At 43.1% G+C, this 18029-nt stretch overlaps 1 protein-coding gene across 13 annotated transcripts in view; it reads left to right on the forward strand.

Annotated features, from left to right (window-relative positions):
* LOC138582484 (uncharacterized) overlaps window positions 1–18029 on the forward strand; it is a 451229-nt gene that overhangs the window by 189819 nt on the left and 243381 nt on the right. For all 13 annotated transcript variants that reach the window (XM_069653811.1, XM_069653815.1, XM_069653819.1 and 10 more), the window contains one exon: window positions 15634–15717. In XM_069653811.1, coding sequence (XP_069509912.1) covers window positions 15634–15717 — 84 coding nt within the window. The remainder of the gene's footprint in view (window positions 1–15633; window positions 15718–18029) is intronic.

Raw genomic sequence — 18029 nt, forward strand, 5'->3', positions numbered from 1 at the left:
CATATCTCGTAAATCGAGCAGACGTGAGATGCTGAGTCTGAGTGAGGTACCATCACGGTTAAAGAGTGACCTAAACTCATGCCCTCACTTTTATTTTACTGATGCAGCAGCCGCAGCTCTAAAACATTTCGGCAAAGCACATGCAACAGGGTCTAATGTGGAGGAAAATTAGCCGCATGGTCTGCTCTTTCCCCCATGTTCCTGTGTCAATACAGCCAAAGCGCAACACTCTCGCTCATGCGCATACAAAAAAAAAATTCTTCTCATAATTTGGTGAACACAACGCAACCTTAAGCAGATCGAAAGTGTTCTGGCAATCCATGTCCCATGGCAAAGGCAAAGGAACATCCTTCTTTTTTAATGCCAACATAGGTTTGATCAAAAAGTGAAACATTCGGGATCCACTGTCTACAGTAAGAAGCCATGCCAATCAGAGGTACAAAACTCTCTCACTCACCTACAAATCCCTTAATAACGCTGCACCTTCTTACCTGGTCAACAGATTCCATAGACAGATTTCCTTGAGACCCTCTAGAACAGCCTATAAAGATTGCCTCTCTATCCCTAATTTCAACCACTCCACCATCGGCGGCAACAGTTTCCCTGTGAAAGCAGCCAAACTGTGGAATTCCCTACCTCTCACATTGAGATCTGACCTCCCATACCAAAAATTTAGGACCAACACCATCCTATGGCTGAAAGGGAAAGCCCATCAAATATAGAAGCGGTTGTAAGCAACGCTCACCCAAATGCAACTAGCATTCAGGACCTTCCACAAGGAGACATAACCTCCCCTCCCTTTCTGCATACCTCCACACGCCTACCTCACTACCACCTTTACCTGTATATTCTGCGAGTGAAAGTAAGTTGTATGCTTCTCCTGTATTTTTTACTACTGCACCGCCATCCTTATATGTTCTATCTGTATATACCCTTTTGTATAAACCTGATCCTTCTGTATATACCTTTATGTATATAATATTCGTATGTAAATATTAATCTTGTGTAACTAAGCTTCGCATATTCTTGTATCTGCTGCGCCCTGTTACCTTAGGGTATGTCGGGCATTACAAATAATAAAACATACAACAAACAGAGCTCTGATTTCCTTCTGTGTATTTGGAACAGACATATCAGAGATGCTTTGTATATGTTCAGGTGTCAGACACCTTCCCTCCTTTGACAGGAGATAGCCTAGATAGGCGACCTCCTGTCGACAATACTGACATTTCTTCAACGAGGCCTTGTGTCCATGTGTAGCTAAATGAATAAGCAGTAGAATAGTACCCTCTTTGCAAGCGTCCTCAGAATCTGCGGCAATAAGCAGGTCATCAATGTACTGCAGCAACGTGCAGTTTGATGGCAGCTCAAGCATATCAAGCTTTTCTTTCAATGCCCTGCTTTATATGCTTGGACTTTCAGTATAACCCTGAGGAACACGTGTGAATGTGAAAGAGCATCCTCCTAAAGTGAACGAAAACAAGTATCTACTATCCGTGTGGACAGGAATGCTAAAGAAGGCATTCTTCAAATCAATAACACTAATATGCGTGGCTAGAGCCGGAATCATGGTCAGAATGGTTGTAACATCAGGAACAATAGGAAACTGTGGCGCAACAATCCTGTTAATTGTGCGCAAATCAATTATAAAACAGTAGGGTAAGACATTATCCCCTTTCTTATACACGAAGAATCGGGCTATCACACACACTCCCAGAAATCTCTTCAATCAGACCTCGGTGTATTAAGTCTAAAACAATTCTCTTCAATGCACGTTCACCTTCTACTGATATTTTGTGCTGTGGAATACGTGGCAGTGTAATACCTGCTTTCAGAATTATTCAGACTGGCTCAACGTTAAGAATCCCCACATCATTATCATTCACCGCCCATAAATGTGTGGGCACTTCAATTAACTCACTCGACAAAGGCATAGACAAGAATTGTGAAGCAGAATTTTGTTGGGGAGAGATTGTCAAATACACTCCATCTGGAGAACAGTAAATCACAGCATTCAATTTCTTCAACAGATTTAATCCCAACAGGTTCTCGCCGCAATTCGTTGTCAACAAGAATGGATATGAATCAGTAAACGGTCCCAATGCAATCGGTACCGGCCAAGAGACAGGACTAACTACTGGTGTACCGGAGAACCCTACAGAAACATCGCTCTGCCCTGACAGTGGGGTATCTGGAAACCGCATATGATCAATGGAGAATTTCTGTACTCCGGAATCCACTAGAAAGATAGGCTCCCTAGTCCCCACCTTCGTTTCGATGTAGGGCCCCATTTGATCAACGGGAATAGGTATCGGCTCCAGACTCTGCTTCAGACTGTCATAGCGAAACAGTACATCGTCAGATGTGAAATCTTCAGTAAAATATGTGTGAGTAGGATTATCAAAAACATTCCCACTACTTGCATTCTGTGGCTGTGCTCCTCCCTGATTACCCACATTCATATCATGTGGTTGGCTCTGCTGATTCTGTGCGAATTGGTATCTACCAGTACCCGGAATGCCGGGGCGACCTCTTGACCACCTTCTGATCATGCCGTATGGGTTACTAGCTCGTTGTTGGAGGGACGGACATTGTGTCCTCCAATGGCCTTCCTGTCTACAATACGCACACTGATTCATGTGCGGAGGAACGATTTGTGCTCTCATTTGTGGCACAAACTGACCCCTTGGTTGAGTGTTCCCGCCCCTCGAGCCCCATGATATCTGCTTCAAAAGTGCTCTAGTCTTCAAATCACCTTTTTTCTTCTCCACCACCTCCTTCTCTGTATTCATATAATACTGGGCCATGTGTAGCACTTCAGATTGTGATTTTGCTTGCCATGCAATCTCAGATGTCATGATCTGAGTTTGAATGTCAGGCAACAATCCTCGTACAAATTTATCAACAATCTCTTTCCCAGTTCCGTACTCAAATCTTGCCCACTATAATCCGAAAACACTTGTTCAAATCTGTTAAAGAATTCAGTCGCACCCTCGGTCTTTCCTTGCATGCATGCTGTCAATTTATCCCATATGATTTTCTTTTCGGGCACTATACTTTTCAGTTTAGTCACTATATTATTCGGCAACATTAATATAACCTGAGCTGGTATCTCGCCTGCTATCGTAGCCCCACCCAGCTTGTGTGAAGGCATCCCAAGTATCGCCCATCCCTGCTTGATCATCTACGTTCCTAATTTGTTTCCATAAATCTGTAGGTAGGATCACAGGAAATAATAAGTCAATATCCCCTAAGGTGAAAACTGACAAATTCAAAACTGATTCTTTACTGATACTATCTCTTTATAGAACCCTGTAGGATTCTTCCTAATGTCTGGAATGGACTGCTTAATCATATTCACTTCCTGTCTCAAAAACGGGGCATGAACAAACTGTGAAATATAATGTGCTGGAATAGTAGAAGCAGGTGTCTGTCCTACAGCTGGAATCTCTACTTTCAGGACTAGTGTCGCAGGAACCTCTCTCATAGGCAATTGTACAATAGGGAGTTCTGTCTGAACGCTTGTTGAGCAATAGGGCCAAATCGAGTGACAAAGAGGTTAACGTGGTGCCAGGTGAAAATTCTCCTTTGTAAATCACCATCATGTCTGCAGGACAACACAAATTTCTTTTCATCCATTTGTCTTGTAAATACTCAACCATCACTTGTAACACCTTCCGTTGCATAGCTGGTGCATACTGACTAAATGTATCATGCACTTCAATAGGGGGAAATGGAAGCATCTGAAATCCATCTAAGCGCGTCCCTTGTGCAAATACTCATTCCTTCACTAACGGGTTTCAATGGAGGCAAAAATCGCTTCTGTACGTATAATGTGTGTTATCCCTATTCAATTCATTCTTATGTAAGAGATCAAGTTCTCTCTTACATACAAACAAATTCACATGTTCGCGTATTTCTGTTGCAGTATCCTGTGATCGAGACAAAAAATTATAATCCTGCAGTTATTGTGAAATAGCTGAACCAGTTAAATCATTCCATACTTTGGCAAAATATACACCCATGTGTTCTATCAATACCTTCTCCTCACGAATACCCTAATGGTCAGACATTGCACTCATGGCTGTCGTTTCATCACCCCCCCATGTACGTCTCAGCCCATTCACGTAATTCCTTCTTTGTCTCAGCAGTTATCATACAACGTGTCACTATTCTTGAATCAGTGTCAATCACATCATGTACCAGAAGGGGAATGGAAGTGGAGGCAGCAGGCAAATAAATTAAATAAAAAATCATGCATGCTCGGCAGTGGAGGAAATGTCAGTGCAGTTGGAACAACTGGTGTAGCAGCAGCTGTTCAATTGGACTGGGCACAGATGCAGAGGGAGGTACATAAGGAGGTGGTGCAGTTGAATCTGTTCCTGAATCAGATCTCCATTCATTCAGTAACTTATTCAACAATTCATCTGATACATGGAAATCTTGTGACAGATATGTTTTCTGCACGTCTAATTGAAAGGCCTTATCCATGCTCCTAATTGCCTCGCTCTGTTTCTGTTGATCATGTACTAAAGCCTTCTCTGCATTTGTCATATGTCTACGTACATGCTTCCCTCTACTTTTGAGTCACTTATTCGCTTCCTTCTTCCAATCTCTAACAGCGTCAAATGCAGCTGGTCTGGCTTTCTGACTCAATAATACAGATTCCAAATATTTTATTATCGCTAACTCAAAACTTCCCAGCACTGGCCACTGATGGTCTGGAGCATGTCTGGTTTGTTGATGCCAAATATCATTGAATACAATTGCGCCTAGGCCATGCGACACATTCATGTTATACGCCGCCGACCCCTCGGGTGGTGCGGATTGACTATGTTTCAAATTACTAGATTGTCTTCCTCGGCAACAAAACATTCCAAAACAGGATGACAACTTACCAGGCATACTAAAATCTCAGTCTTACCTGGCTAAAATATTACTACTACAAATCAAATTACCAGGCCGTTTCCTTTCTGAAACATGCTCACCTGATTTCCAATCAAGTCCAACAGACAATCGTCGTAGCTGGTGATTCCCCCAAACAGGCAGAACAAGCCTTGATTCCGGAACCCTCACTGCGACGTCCTCTAGGCGTTGCGATCGGTCAGAGATGAGGCATAGCAGTCTGCAAGGAAACACGTCTCTTGTGTAGGGGCCCCTTTTACTCACTGATCTCTATCCGACAGCCTCGTCTTCGTCCAACACGAATGGAACATCAACGGGAGGGTCCCTCTACAGGCACCATCTGAAAGACCACAAAATGAGGCTTACTACAAAGAAATGGAAATAGCCAGTCACAATGTCAACATCAGTATTTATCACAGTCCAGACTGGGGTCTCAGTGCATCACGATGCATGCGTACAGACACTGTGGCGGGAGAGAGCCCCAAACAGCCAAAGTGTCATGCATATATACATTCAGGAATAACATACGATACACTTGTCCAGCCCCCTCATGTAATAGGGTCCATAGGGTTCATGACCTTTCCACATAGGTGATATTACTGAGACAATATTTGCGCATTCTTCCCTGTCCTCCTATTGACAATTTACTGTCTGGGAGTGGGGCAAAGTTGTGTGTGGGGGCATATCGTGTTCCCTGATAAAAGGTAACATTTGCTGTACAGTTTATCAATGTTGCTCTTGAAGCCTGAGGTCTGTCTGCACAAAAGCTTGGAAAACAGAACTTTCACCAGAGGAGCATGTTGCAGCTGCACATTTATTCCAATTAATGGTTCAATGGAGAAACATGGTCGAGATAGGCGGGCATCTAATTTACGGATTAGCTATGCTTCTGCATGGACTTCAAGGTTCTACAGTGTAGGACAAACAATGTGCTCAGCCGAATGTGCATTCCTGTCTCGTAAATACCAGAAAGTTCATGCTGTGGTCTTCTACTGCGCTTAGAGTGAGAAAAGTAAAATGAGCATGGAACTGTACTGAACATTGCATCCAAGATGGCGAATAAAACAAAATGGCCACCATTATTGTGGCAATAGGTTCGTAGCGTGATTTGAATGTGCTTAGGCCAGTATGCATACCTATAGGACGCTAAATGAAATATATTTTTACAGACTCACCTTCCCTGAATCATTATCCAACTTGTCTGAATTTTACAAACCCTGTGGGTGGTTTGTGGTAAATGTGTGGTCGCTGACACCAAACCCTTTTTGGACTATACATTTTTTGGAGTTTGCTAATAGGGAGTGGTCATTAGCACGCAGAAGGCAGATCGAACCCACATATCTTGATTGTTCACATCATCAGTGATGTCTTCCATGACATTTATGATGTCATCTTTGATGTCCTCAGTGTTAGTCTTAGCAGTGCACGGTGGTGGTGCGAGTTATGGTTGCTTAGTTTACCATAACTGGCGAATTTCTGAGGTTTTTCGGTTTTACCTGTAACCATAACGTCCCTGCAACAATGTTTTTCCATTGAATTTCATAGGTTTTTATTAGTGCAACTAAACCATAACGTCCCCTTAACTACATTTTTTCATTGAATTTCATAGGTTTTCACTAGTGCAACTTAACCATAGTGTCCCTGTAACAAAGTGTTTTCATTGAATTGTATAGGTTTTTATTGGTGCAATGTAACCATAACATCTCTTTAAGAAAGTTTTTTTCAGAGAATTCCATGGGCTTTTACCAGCGCATGCTATTTTCATACAACTTACTAATATCATGCTTATGCCAATATAGCAACATTTGTGTCTAATTTACAACATTTCACCTTAAAACCCTCCCATTTCCCACCTTCTAGCATCCTTTTTAACACTTCTATACTTGTTCCACTGTTTTTTCTTCCTTCGATGTACGTGAAAGTCTGAAGTCACTGTGGACCTTCCGGACAGTGCCACGTGACCATACATAGACTCAATACATTTTTCCAACATTTCCATTAGGATTTTGTGTTATGCTAATGGGAATAATGTGGTATTCATCCCCCATTCCAGGGACTGGAACGGGGGATAACGGCCTAGCAGCCAAAGTTATCGATCCAAGTGATGTGTGTCTGTGTGCGCCCTGATGTCTGCGGGCTTTGGTGTGTTATAAATAAATAAATTAATAACGAGGGCTCTGGACCTTTATCCTCCATTGCAGCCCCTGCAATGGTGGAAAAAGGCCATTAGCACCCCTGGTTCCCAAAGCGAGACCCCGGGGTGCTGAAAAATAGATTTTTCTTCCTACAGCGCGATGCCTGCAGCGTCCCGCTGTAGGAAGGAAAATCCTTTTCCAAGATGGCCACCATGGAAAGAGAAGGTGGGGCTCCATACAGAGCCCCACCCCCCTTTCCATGGCAGCCTGCAGAGGCGAAATCAGAACCCTATGACCATATTACCACAAGCACATTTTTTTTCTCTTTCAAACCTATCCTACCTTCAAACAACTTTATCAAATAGCCGGTCCCAGGTGGACATGGCCACTTTAACACCATTTTTCATCCCTTGCGGTCAAGGCCACTAGCCAGATTGTCCGGGTCATGACCTTACACAAATGACCTGGATGATCTGAGCACTGCCCATGGTTACAGGCTATACCTCAGTCACCAAAGGTATATCACAATTTTTTGTACCTACATTATGACACTTGGCAAACAATAAAACACAGGCACGTTTGTGAAACCATGCTTTCAGGTCAGGGACATCATTTAGGGGTCGCCAGAGGTCGCACCTGCGACCTCTGAGGTCTCCCTTGCGACCTCTAAGAAAAAAAGAAAAAAGAAAACGTTTTTTTTTTTGGGGTAATTCAAGCTCCTGGGCCGTGGGCAGCACCATGTGACTCTTTACTTCTGGAGTGGTTGTCTTTCTTGTTCAGGCCCCTTAAAGAAAATAAGAAAAATAAGAACAGGAGTCCCACACGTCTAACACTTTCAGCACTGACCCTAAATAAGAAAGAATAGGAATCCCAAATAATGTATCTTTCTGGAATTCTATACAATAATTGCTAGACCCATTAACGGTTTATTTCAGGCACACTTCAGGGGGTGAGTCACTGATTTAGTCTGTTCTTAAACACCTCAACTCAGCCTTTCATCCTTCTGAGGTCGATAACTGAGTAGCAACATAGGTTGGGTGATATTGGGTGCATATTTTTTCTATACAAAGCGCTTAAGCTTAAGTGCTATATAATAACACATCATTATCATTTGGTCATGGACGTCTGCTTGCATTCACAGTAATTTTGGTAATATGGGCCTATACACACTGATCTTAATGATACATATGGCAATCCATTCTTGTATGAAATGTACATCACATTATAGTGATATCGTAACCATATTTTTCATAGTGTACAATGCTATGTGATGCCACTTCCTGTTTTGTCAACGGGTCAAAGGTCATGTTCCATCGCTTCCCACGATATCACTTCGGGGTGGGGTCAAGTGACAACACTTCCTGGGATGTCATCAGGAGGCAAGGGTCGTGTGATGTCACTTCCGCTACCCCTGGCATTTTGGTGAAATGACGTCCCTGTTTCAGGTCCTTGGCAATGCTCCTTACACGAGTTTGCTTGATATCCGCCAATGTTTTTTTTCCCAAAAGTCATATAACTTAGCCCTCAACTTGACAAAATCCATTCAGACTTTACACAAACATTTAAGGTTGGGTCTATAATCTTTCTGAAAACCTTTGTCCACATTCGTCAAACGGCAACAAAGTTATAAGCCTTCTAGAAATGCTTTGACCCTCTCTAATTTAGCCCCCTCCTGAGAAAATCCCACCAAACTTTACAGAAACATTTATATCTAGATTTAAAATCGTTTTGCAAACGTTTGTGCAGTTTCGTCAAATGGCAACCACATTTATAAGCCTGTACAATATTTTGGGACTCCCCTCTAATTTTGCCTCCTCTTTACAGAATCCCATCAAAATGTGCAAGAACATCTATATCTAGATTTAAAATCTTTACAAATCCTTTCAGTGCCCTAGAATTCCAAAATTTCATGCAGTTTCATTGAGTGGTGCCAAAATTATGAGCCATCCAAGAACTGCCCCTGAACATCTGAAGTGTGCCCGATCTTCACAGGACAGTTCGTGGACCTTTGCGGTAAAAACACCTGTTTTTTTGCTTCTTGTGTCCATATCCCATCCCATCCACATCACCCCTCACCTCCCCAGAGATTGTTTGGTAAGTTTGACAAGTGTAATGTTGTGTTTTTTAATATGTTTTTACCGTGATGTCCGCGGACATCTGCCGAAGTCTGCGAATCCAACATGGTGGGCGTTTCCGAAATCTGATGCACTTCACACTTTTCACCATCCAATCAGTGGATGCGTCTGATGTCCGCGGACGTCACGTCGCCCGATGGGACAATCAGATCACTGTCCGCAGACCGAACAGAGAAATGTGTCCGCAGAGCCAGATATCACACATATTTTTGGACCTACATTTTACCTGTTTTAAAAAGTACTGGATGGATGTTCACCAAATTTACAAAAGCACGCTTTTGGGACCAAGCCACTGCTCCTGCCGCAAATTTGGTAAACATCCGTTCAGTGGTTTGGGCTATAGGCGTGAGCAAATTTTTTTCCATTCAGTCTATGGAGAAAAAAAGGAATTTGGGAACCCCCTATAACTTTGCCCCCGTTGACGAAACCTCACCAATAGAATTCAGAGCTGGCCATATACTTGTTTTGTAAAGTTTGGTGAGGATTCGTCCGGGGGGGAGCAAAGTTATAAGCCGCCGAAAAAGTGGTTTTCCTATGGGTTTAGCAATTTAACCATAACTACACGGCCGCTACCACCAGCCATGTAATTGTCGGGAAGAGGTTGTAGTTAAGATGAAACCTAATATCCATTGACTTTGTAAAAATTCTATTGCTAATAACTTTTGACTCATTTGACGTACATACATAACACTTTCCAGAGATGTTTTCTGGCTTCGGCCACCCACCCGCCTAACGCCACCTAATCCCCAAATCGCAATTTTGGTGTAAATTCAGGCCACAGTTTAAAAGTTATAAACCATTCAGAAAAGGTGTGTTCTTTACTTTTTGCATCAGTTTTGCCAATGGAAAATGTGCATTAATGGAACAGGTGCTCCATTCCAGTCCTAAAGCACTGGAATGGATTTCCTTCAAATCTGAACCAGGTTTGGCACAAAATGCTGCAGGTGTCTTTTTGGTGGTTTGGTGTAAATCAGAGCATAATTTTCTTTTTGTTAATTGTTGTAGAACAGAGTGCCCCGGCACCAAAATCTTTTTAAAATCTCCCATAGTGCATTGCAGCAAGTAACGTTTTGCAGAAATGAAGAGCCGCCTGTTTTTTTGGTACTGATGCAAGGCGTTCTCGTGAATATTCTCGCTAAACGAGAAATTAAAACATTCTCAAAACGATATCAGGACGGGGGGATGGGGATGTTTGCCTTCAGGGTTGACAGGGAGAGGCTGGAACACCAGCGAGTGGGATGCTTGAGAGTTTGTGGTCGTCTAGAGATAGTATTTATTTGTATTCTTTTCGTTTTTCTGAGAGAATGGCGCTGTTCTTGCAATAACATGGGCTGCTTATTCACATGCGTCTCTGGGGTAGGACTGTCTTGTCTACAGGTGGAGTGACGTTTTTTGCATTCTCGTGCGGATTTTCAATAACTGTTCCCAGTGAATGTTCACTGTAAAATCTCACTTAAGCACAGAGGGTTTCACGAGGTTTGCTAAAACACTGAACATGGCATGCATTCTCGGCTCAATGAAAAAACGTTGGCTACGAGAGTGAAGTTGAAACCTCAAATCCCTTCACATTCAGTGAAAAAACTTAAGTTGAAGTGACATTAAAGTGTTAGTTAAACCAACAAAACCCTTGAAATGTAGCAAGTTGTGGAAGCAGCATCACCTTACCTCTTGCCCCCCCCCATTGCACTCCCTTGAGCGCTTGTGACATCACTGATGACACCACTGATGACATCAGAGATTACATTATCAATGGCATGTGGTTAGAATGCAGGTGGTAGAGCACTAATAAGCCACGTGCTTTCACCCTTCCACCAACCATACAGCGTTACTGTTAAAAAAACGCCAAGCCTAAAGCTGGCTTCCACATGCATTATAAAGCATAAAATAAAGAATAAATGACGGTCACCATTCAACAAATAGTCCTTTTCCTACCCATTTTATTTTCCCTTGACAAAGTTCCAGTGTGGGACGGAAGGCGGTGTGTAAACATGGAGCTCCCAGGAGTATGCTCTTTCTGTTCCAATGATCCTCCATTACTATGCAATAAAGTTGCTATCAACACTCATGTCAGATTGCGTACAGGAGTCTATCCTGTTTGCCGCTTTATGGGGGACTGCTTTGAGCAGATTAAAAGTGGGCAAACCCATGCCGCCATCTCCAGTCACCAACTCATTAATGTAGAGTTTGAGCAATGTTATGGGTTACCCTCTATTGCTAGAAGTTGAGCAATGCTACGGTAACCCTCTATTGCTATAGGTTGAGCAATGCTACGGGTAACCTTCTATTGCTAGAGGTTGAGCAATGCTACGTGTAGCCCTCTATTGCTAAAGGTTGAGCAATGCTACGGGTAACCGTCTATTGCTAGAGGTTGAGCAGTGCTATGGGTAACCCTCTATTGGTAGAGGTTCAGCAATGCTACGGGTAACCCTCGATTGCTAGAGGTTGTGCAATTCTACGGGTAACCCTCGATTGCTAGAGGTTGTGCAGTTCTACGGGTAACCCTTGATTGCTCGAGGTTGTGCAATTCTACGGGTAACCCTCCATTGCTAGAGGTTGAGCAATGCTACGGGTAACCCTCTATTGCTAGAGGTTGAGTAATGCTATGGGTAACCCTCTATTGCTAGAGGTTGAGCAATGCTACAGGTAACCCTCTATTGCTTCACATTGATGTCCTAAGCAGCAGACACCTCCCCAGTCCCTCACATTACTTCTTGAGACTGTGAGGTTTGTTGGTCGAGTAGCAATGTAGCCCACAGCGTGAGATGGAACAGGAGGACATGAGTGATGGCAGTACTTCATTCATTCCAACCACTCTAGCCTACGGTATCACAATGCTGCCCTACATAGGCCGGAACATAAGTGTCATAATTGTTGCATCTACAGCCAATGAATGCGGAATTCATGATCAACTTTGAGAAAGGTTCACGCCTTTTCTGAAGGCTCACCTCTGAGCCCACCACCAGGAGGATCTCTGAGCAATTAGTGCAGACACACAAACAACAAAAAGGCATGGAATTTGTGTAAGGAAACTACCTGAAAGTCAGTGTATACTTTCTACAAACATTACTGCTTGAAATACTACCACCAGCGGAGTGCCATCTCAACCGGTCCGCGGCTCATCATTGCCCAGCCCATGTCCTTCTTGTCTAGTGTTCTCCATCCAAGAAACCAGGCTGCTCAGTACATGGGCTGAGCACCCAACCGACCGAGCAGTGATGTGAGACACTTTTTACCTTGGATAAAAGGGCAGAAGTGCTCTGAATTTTCCGAAATACAGTATATAAAGCACTTCACAAGAGCGTTAGACAAATATTGGATGATTCAAATTTAAGACGTGATGCATTGGAAGGACAGGCGTCTCTATCAACTCTGTTCAGATAGAAATACCCCAAAGTCACGTGCCAAGTTCTTGCCACTACTTGTTAGTTTGTTTGAAAGCATATGAATCTGGGGACGAGTCCTTGCTCGAAAAGAAATTGTTCATTTCATGTAAGAACTTTCCCCGCACAGGCTTTGTATGTGACGCGCCTAGCTTTCCCTCTGCGGAAGCAGGGGTGCACCAGTTTCTGGTAGAAATCCTTCTCAGGAGCACAAAGGCACTTTTTGCAAACAAGAGGCCATGTCCACCTATAGCAAGGAAGTGTATTTCTTCGAATGTAATAGTGTTTTAAACAAACATGTATTGTAAAATGGAGCATGTAAAAATATATACATCGCAAAAAGTGCTGGGAATCCCGCTTCCATTTGCACCCCGACAGCTCCATGTGTAGAGTGAATCCTTCCTGCACATCCTGTCTTTTCCCACTCTTGACAGTCCCCACTGCAGTGGTATTTCGAGGCCGAATTCTTGGCCGATCAGATGGGCATTTTCAATGCAGCTACCTGCAGGCGGTGTAGGCGACCTAGGGCCCTATTCTCATCCAGGTGTTAAGTACCGAAAAGGTCGTTAAAAGGCTTAAAGACCTATTCTGAAGGTAGCTGCATTCTTACAAAGTCGGAAGAAATGCGCCACTTTCGGAGTACATGTGGCGGTTGCTAGGATGGGTTGGAAACCAACCTAGCAAACGCCACATTCGTAAACTGGCTTTTTGGAAGCCTATTCTTGTGGCACTCCTCCAGTTTAATATATGCCCTAAACTAGCGCACATTTACGGTACCCTTTTGGTGCCGTTAAACTGGAGGAGTGCCACAAGAAGCGTTGTTTGGTGTAAATGGAAGTGTCCATACACTCGTGTTGTATATGGACACTTTCATGTACACCAAAGCAAGCAGCTTCAACGTTGCTGCAACGATGAAGCTGCTTGCTTTGGTGTACATGAAAGTGTTCATATACAGCACACGGATGTATATGAACAATTTCATTTACACCAAACCGAGCAGCTTCAACGTTGCATTCTACAACGTTGAAGCTGCTCGCTTTGGTGTATAGGAAAGTGTTCATATACACCCGTGCGGTGTATTTGAACACTTTCATTTACACCAAAGCCAGCAGCTTCAACGTTGTAGAATGCAACGTTGAAGCTGCTCGCATTGGTTTAAATAAAAGTGTTCCTATACACCCGTGCGGTGTATATAAACACTTTCATTTAAAGCGAGCAGTTGCATCCTGCAATGTTAAGCTGCTCACTTTGGTGTATAGGAACAATGTTCTCAGCAGCATTTTTGTAAAATAACGAATATGTCGTTATTTTACAAAAAATGCTGCCGAGATTGGATTGCGCCCGTAACACCTTAGAACAGGCTCAATCCACACAGAGCACTGACGTGACGGGTGTCCCCTTTTTTACGCAGTGAATCATGCTATTTGGCACCTTCACTGCGCCAAGTTGAGAATAGGCCCCCTAGAGTGGAGGCAAGTTCATATCTAAGAACAACCGGACTGTGGTGGTAGAACTATGGGTCTAGTGGCAGGCAACAGAGACTAATGAGGAAACCGGACGCCAGGGGAGTGCGAAAGTGTGATTATGCGAAAGGTGCAATACAGGTGCAAGGTGTCTGATGTAATCAGACGAATGTGAAGGGAGGCAGTGAGGCAGTGCTATGAGTGGAGAATGGACCCAAGATGTGCTCAGGTGTTCCCTATTAGTGTCTGGGCCTACGAGGCGATGTTGGGCCATTCACGTTCTCCCAGAGAGGCAGTGTAGGTTCTCCCAGGCCAGCTTTTTAAAGGTGATAATGCCAAGAGTTGGGTGTGATAAGGGCAAACGTGGGTAAATAGAAGCAGTGTGGTGAGAGGGAGGAGGGTGTTCATTAAGCTTCAGGACCAGTAGAGTCTCATGGAACGAGGACGATGCTGGAGGTAAGTCGCAGATGTGTGATCCTTGACGTACGCTGCGATATTAGGTAAGGGAAGTGGGGGATGTGGAAGATCCGGATACCTCCCATTAGTAGACTAATCAAGATTATTGGCAAGTGGGGCAAGAGTGCATAAGTAAAATAAGATGAGCAATCGTCAAAGGAATACGAGGGAAGCATAAGTATGGGCGCAGATGTTTTAATGGCAAATAGAGCATATAGTACGAACATGGTCAAAGAACCAATCACGAATAAATCAAAAGCAGTGGAAGAAAAACGCAAAAGACCCAGGACAGGGATAAAACATGTGCGCTCGCCACTTGTCATTGGCTAGTGTAATTAACTCTTGGCGAGTATGAAATTGTGTGCTGTCTATATGTGTAGAATTGAGGTGGCAAGTGACTTTTTATGGCTGGCTAGTAGCTTGCAATTTGAAAAATGTCCCCAGGATTACACAGGAATTTGACCATTTCGATGGAGTTGTATTGTATAATCAGGCTACTCATGGAAGGAGACGTTGTCTGCTTGAGGCATTCTTCAATTCTTTGATTAGCAGTAATGCAAGGGATTACAGAGGTAGACGCACCCCACACTCAGTGCATAATCCTCTGCACTGAATCCCCGCCCCCTCATTGTAAACAGTGTATATTTTGGTGCACTGATGAACTACCCGATTACCTGCATATATTGGTTGAAATCTGACCACTGAACATATTGCCCAAAAGCTCTGATTTGCCATCTTCACCCCCAGCATATGTCTCTACCCACCCTCAAAAACTGTATTACACCCTGCCTGTGTACCAAACATTCCTTATGTGGTTCTACTGTCCCTGCTGTCATTCTCATGTGAAGTGCTTGTCTTTGAAGCGCCTACCTTTGCTTCAATACAGCTCAATAAATTTAATTTTTAATGTATATTATTTAAGTGGAGAATGTGTTGTGTCCCACTCTGTCTTCTCGCCCCGGAACCTCTGTGGTTCTTATATATGCCTTTTACATGGTCTTTCAATACCAGTGCTTATTGGTTTTGTACTTTCCCTCAAGAGCTGCCACATTGTGCACTTTCATTTCATGTTCACTCAAAGGGTAGTGCATGCTGTTATACAATAGACACATCCAGCTGCTCTCTTTCACCCGCGTGATATCACTTTGTATTTTTTCAGTCTTGATAAAAGAGGAAGGAAGTGGCGGCTGCAACATTGATATAACAACAAACGATTCTGACCTGATAGTCGCAGAAGCAGCAGGTATGTTACGGTGCACTTTCAGTATATTTTTTATGATGCTTTTGATATTTGCATGTCACATGTAAAATTGATTCCCCATTTGGCTGCCCCTTAAAACAATACAGCAGGATCCTTTGCAATTAATAATCTCTTAATAATTAATAAATGCAAGATCCTCCCATCAAAGTAAAATCCCTTCAACTGAACGGTCAATATCATGTATATTTCCCATGGATTTTCTCAGATCTTATCCCAATGAATACCTTTTAATTCAATATCTCCAGGGGCCACTTCTGGTTAGAGTTTCTCTTTAGTTGATCAGTCATTTAAAACATATGCCGACGCTTTATTGGTATCACTACATATTATCCCCACCAAAAATATCGCCATATATATGGTCGTCTGGAACAGCCATGGGTGATATTTTAGGGGGGGATAATTTCTGGGGTTTTTGGGAGCAGGGGTTGCGGGGGTGTCTCCCGCTCCTTTAAAAATAATGCAGGGGTTGCGGGGGTGTCCCCCGCAGGTTCCATGCCTGAATATTGCCGCAAAAATATGGCGATATTTTGCATGTCGATATTTTTTGCTGGGATATTAACACATGGAACCATTTTATCCCTATTACTGTTGTGCTGATAGTGTCTTACCGCCATTGGTAATGTAGTTGGTCACCTTATAGCTTTTAAAAGTTTATTGTTTCCAACACTGCATTAAGATATTTTCTCAGGACATGATTTACAGTCTTTGTTTTTCACAGGTAAAAATATACTATGTTGGTTGTTCTAATTTCTTTCTTAGTAAAAGGTGGCCCTAGAGCTTTCTGCCTTTTTCTCGAAAAGTGGCTGCACAATTGGTCGCATGATGTATCTTTTATGATGTAAGTAGCAAAGCCACAGACCAAAAGGTGCGTCACTGGCCATTGCCAAACCAAGCTCCAGACATGTGTACAAATTGAATATGAAAACAGTATTCAGCACCTAAGAGTATGGTATGTGACCTGCTTGAGATATCTGTTTTAGGATATTCTTTTGTTGACTTAATATATGTATGATTTTTATGTGAGGAACATTGTGTGTCCTAATCTGTTTTGAATCCCAGTGTTCTCTGCAATCCTTGTATGGGATTGCAATTAATGTAAAGATTGCTATTGATTGTTAATCTACCTGTACAGCGTCATCTACATGGCACTTCAGAAGTACGTTTTATAATTTTCATAATTAGGATAACTGTAAGACTCTGTAATGTAGAAACTGTTGGTCATAGGCCCTGTTAAAACCTGTGTAAGAGAGGGCCGTCCTGAAGACTAAGGCAACTTTTAGTGCATCGTACTGAGGGTGTTAAATTGCTTTTTTTCAAAGCATAAAGTAGTTTAATTTCCTATTCATAGTTACACACATGTTACAACAGATAGACTAGAAGAGAGTATGGACGGAAAGAGGTTTTGTCTAAATGCAGGGAGCAGAAGAAATGCAGTCCTAGAGAATCCGCAGTAAGTACATTGTACTTGCCCCCTTCCTGCTGATGAACGGGAACGTTGCCAAACGTGTAAAATCTGTAATGTGGAAGCTGTCTATCAAAATGTGAGTCTGAAGGTTTCGCCCAGGAACCACTTACCGACCAGACTGAGCATCACTCTAGAGCGGATTTCCAATGCATACAACTTACAGAATGTGTGAGGGGTTATTCCCCTGCCTGCCATGCAGCTTCCATCAAGTGGTGCATGACTTTGAAAGACACTGAGGTTAGCTTTCCCGTGATTTCATGTGAATGAATATCATGTAGGGGATGAATAACCTAAACTGTGCAACACTCCAGAATACAGGCAATAGCCCTTTGAGTCTTGGACTCCTTGGAAAAAGATGGGCTGTGATTGGGGACGTTCTGTCAGATTTTGTTCTGTTCCAGCAAAGCAAAATCTGAAGGCCCCCAGTAATGCCCAGATTCTGCAGCATTTTCACTGAATTGGAAACTTGACTCAGTAAGAATGTCGAAAGGTAGATTTTCCGGCTTATATGATCATTTGATATTCAAGTGAAAGAGGACAAGCTTGGTGCACTGGCCTATGAGCAACCATGCAGGGTTTGTCAGAGGGTCGGGCTCGCGTATCCTCCTTCCTAGCCTATCTGAGATTTGCAACATGGCCTTGCATGGTACCAGTTTAACGTGATGGCATGTCATGCGCTAAAACTTCTCATGAGCTGGAATATATAAAAAGGATGGTCCCCCGAACGTGGTTCTGTAGTGAGACACACTGCTTGTTTTAATGCCCAGCATTCTCTGCTTTGCCCTACCTTCCTGACGTCAATTGGATACATGAATTGGCCGGAAGAAGG

Source organism: Ambystoma mexicanum, chromosome 3q (genome assembly GCF_040938575.1).
Source record: "Ambystoma mexicanum isolate Mex_15411 chromosome 3q, UKY_AmexF1_1, whole genome shotgun sequence".
Taxonomy (NCBI): Eukaryota; Metazoa; Chordata; class Amphibia; order Caudata; family Ambystomatidae; genus Ambystoma; species Ambystoma mexicanum.